General features: G+C 32.3%; 1 protein-coding gene across 1 annotated transcript in view; it reads right to left on the bottom strand.

The window, feature by feature from the left end:
• LOC105819720 (chromosome unknown open reading frame, human C14orf39) overlaps positions 1–3716 on the bottom strand; it is a 48331-nt gene that overhangs the window by 8268 nt on the left and 36347 nt on the right. Inside the window, exon 16 of the mRNA XM_012656028.1 lies at positions 984–1128. Coding sequence (XP_012511482.1) covers positions 984–1128 — 145 coding nt within the window. The remainder of the gene's footprint in view (positions 1–983; positions 1129–3716) is intronic.

Below are 3716 nucleotides of genomic sequence, written 5' to 3' on the forward strand. Positions count from 1 at the left end.
ATAATTTTCTTTATTCAAAATGTGCATGTTTCCTATTAAGGTTATATACCTGTATTTTGCATTCATGTTATTATTGTAAATGAGAATTGAGTAACTGTAGTCTATTTTTTCATACCCAGCACACTCATTCTAGGAATTACTTGTTTTTAAAATAAGTCTTTAAATAAAAATTAAGACAAAAGTTGAAGACATGAAATACCATAAAATGTACAGTAGTATATCATCCATCAATAAATTTGTAATTTTGACAACTTAATATTAATATCATGTAGGGGATATAGGAATAAAATATTCTGATCCACATAAAATTGGCTAAATGTGACTAAATGAGCAATAGCAATATAATTCTTTTATTACATTGATACTTATATAGCCTTATGGATTTGTACTTTTTTAAATGCTTTATGTGTATAAACTCATTTAATATGCATAAACCCTATGGTAATATTTATTATTATTTTCAATTTAGTTACCCAAAGTCCCACATCCAATACATACCCAAGTAGTCTGGCTTCAGAGTCTAGTTTTAACCACTGCACCATATTGTCTGTACTTTTCAAATAAAGCATATCTTAATTTTTGGTTTTAGTTGTGAAATATAAAAATAAGCACTTTATCATGATTTATGTCACTATAACAGTAGACATTAATATTAGAAGGTCTTTTAAAATTAGTATCAGATCTTTTAAAATCAACCAGTGATAATGTTGCTATGTACACAAATGTAGTTGGAAAGACCAATTTATAATGTGTAACATTTTTCATTTTGAGAGTATATAAAGTTTGTTTAGAAGTTAGAAATATTAACTATAAAGCCAAATTCATTCTTAAAATGAATTTAACTGCAATTTAAATCATACCTATCCCAAGAGTCCTTTTAATGAATGGATGTCAACCTGGGGCATCTGAAGTTGAAAACAAGAAGATACTCAAAGTTCCAGTGCACAATTTTTAGAAATAAAACTTACAGCTTCTCATATTACCTGATCTGATGAGTTTTCTGTATCAAATATAGAAGAATCAAATAAATTCAATCCAGGTGATCTAGAAGTATAACTCATAAGAAAAGAAAATCCAGGAGATCCCTTTTGTGTTTGAACTTCAGATGCTGCATTTCTATTTCTGTTCCTGAGAAATAAAAAAAATCATCAAAATGGTAAGAATCTATTATTAAACACTGCAAACTCATAAGTATCATAAGTAAGAGCACAAAGGTGAGAATTAGCATAGTAAGGAAAGGTAGGAAATAGTTATTAAAGTGACAAACCTGTGGAAAAAGGATGGTTTGGGCTAGGGAATAATGTTAAATAAAGTGGAATGACAAATTTTGGAATAATAATTATGAATACCTACTGAGAATACACTGTCTGGCTCTATTCTAGGTGTTTCCATAGGCATAATTTACTTATTCCTTACAATAACTCTATGAAATAGGTACTATTACAATCACCTCCATTTTACAGTAGAGGATTTTGAAGTGTAGTAATGTTAAATAACTTGCTCAAAAGAATATTAAATGCCAGAGTTGGGATTTGAATGCAGCAATCCAGACTCAAAGTCCAAGCTCTTAACACTGACACTAAACTATCTTCAAGATCTTGAAAGCCAGTCACAAGATTTTAGTCTTGATGAGAAGGCAGCCATTACAGAGTATTGTATAAAGGAGTTAAACTATAAAATGATCTAGGAAAAAGAATTAGACAATACAGTATATAATACAGTAGTTAAAACCATAGATTCTAGAGCCAGAACTGCCTAAATCTCAACTTTAACACTCACTAGTTGTATCACCTGTAATTCTGTTTCCACATCTACAAAATCAGTATAATAACGTACTTACACCTCATAAAGTGGTCATGAATATTAAATGAACAATATTTGTAAAATGTCTAGGGCAGTGGCTTGCACAGAGTGCTACATGTTTGTTAAATATACCAGAAGTCTGACAATACTGCCATAACTATCTCTATGACCATGGAAGGGGTCGCTTAACTTTTCATATCATAGTTTTCTCATCCATGGAGAGAGGTTTTAGCATATGATTTCACATTCTTTTATAGTTCTCAGATTTGATGATGAGTTCCACTTTGAACATGCTGAGCTTGAGTCAACAGCATGACATTCATACATAAAACTCTTGCTAGTGATTTAAAGTACAAAAGTAGAGATTCATAAAGCAAATCCTACTTGATGTAAACAAAATGATAAAGAGCAACACCAAAATAGCTGGAGACTTCAACACCCCTCTGACAGAACAGGACAGATCCTCCAAACAGAAAATAAACAAAGAAACAATAGACTTAAACAGAACTCTAGAACAAATGGGCCTGACTGACATTTACAGAACATTCTACCCAAAAACCACTGAATATATGTTATTCTCATCAGCTCATGGGACATTCTCTAAGATTGACCATATCCTAGGCCACAAAGCATGTCTCAAACAATTTTAAAAAACAGAAATTTTACCATGCATCTTCTCAGACCACAGTGGAATAAAATTAGAAATCACCTCCAATAGAAACTCTCATCTCTACACAAAGTCATGGAAACTAAACAACTTCTGCTGAACAATTACTGCATTAAGGAGGAAATCAAGATGGAAAGCAAAAGATTCTTAGAACTAAATGATAAAGGAGACACAAGTTATCAAAATCTGTGGGACACAGCTAAAGCAGTCCTGAGAGGAAATTTATATCCATAAATGCCTACATCGAAAAGACAGAAAAATCACAAATAAACAATCTAATGAATCATCTGAAAGAACTGGAAAAGGATGAGCAAATCGACCCTAAACCCAGCAGAAGAAAAGAAATAACAAAGATCAGAGAAGAACTAAATAAATTGATAATAAAAAACTATACAGAAGATTAATAAAACAAAAAGTTGGTTCTTTTAAAAAATAAACAAAATAGACACAGCTCTTGCTATATTAACGAGAAGCAGAAAAGAAAGGACTCTAATAAGCTCCATCAGGAATGAAAAAGGAGAAATTACAACTGATGCCATGGAAATACAAAATATCATCTATGAATACTATAAAAACCTCTATGCACATAAACCTGAAAATGTGGAGGAAACGGATAAATTCTTAGAAACACACAGCCTCCCTAAGCTCAATCGGGAAGAAATAGAATTCCTGAACAGACCAATATCAAGTACTGAAATTGAAGCAGCAATAAAAAACATTCCAAAAAAGAAAAGTCCCAGACCAGATGGTTTCACACCCGAATTTTACCACACCTACAAAGAAGAACTGGTGCCTATCCTGCAGAAATTATTCCACAACATCGAGAAGGAAGGAATCCTCCCCAACACATTTTATGAAGCCAACGTCACCCTGATACCAAAACCAGGAAAGGATATCACAAAAAAAAGGAAACTATAGACCAATATCCCTTATGAGTATAGATGCAAAAATTCTCAACGAAATCCTAGCAAACCGAATTCAGGTGTTTATCAAAAAAATAATCCATCACGACCAAGTGGGCTTCATCCCTGAGATGCAGGGATGGTTCAACATACACAAATCTATAAATGTAATTCACCACATAAATAGAAACAAAAACAAAGACCACATGATCCTCTCAATAGATGCAGAAAAAGCATTCAACAAAATTTAGCACCCTTTTATGATAAGAACACTTAACAAAATAGGCACAGGTGGGACTTACCTAAAAATGATACAAGCCATATATGACAAACCCACAGCCAAC

This window comes from Propithecus coquereli, unplaced genomic scaffold, assembly GCF_000956105.1.
Source record: "Propithecus coquereli isolate 6110/MARCELLA unplaced genomic scaffold, Pcoq_1.0 Scaffold5, whole genome shotgun sequence".
NCBI lineage: Eukaryota > Metazoa > Chordata > Mammalia > Primates > Indriidae > Propithecus > Propithecus coquereli.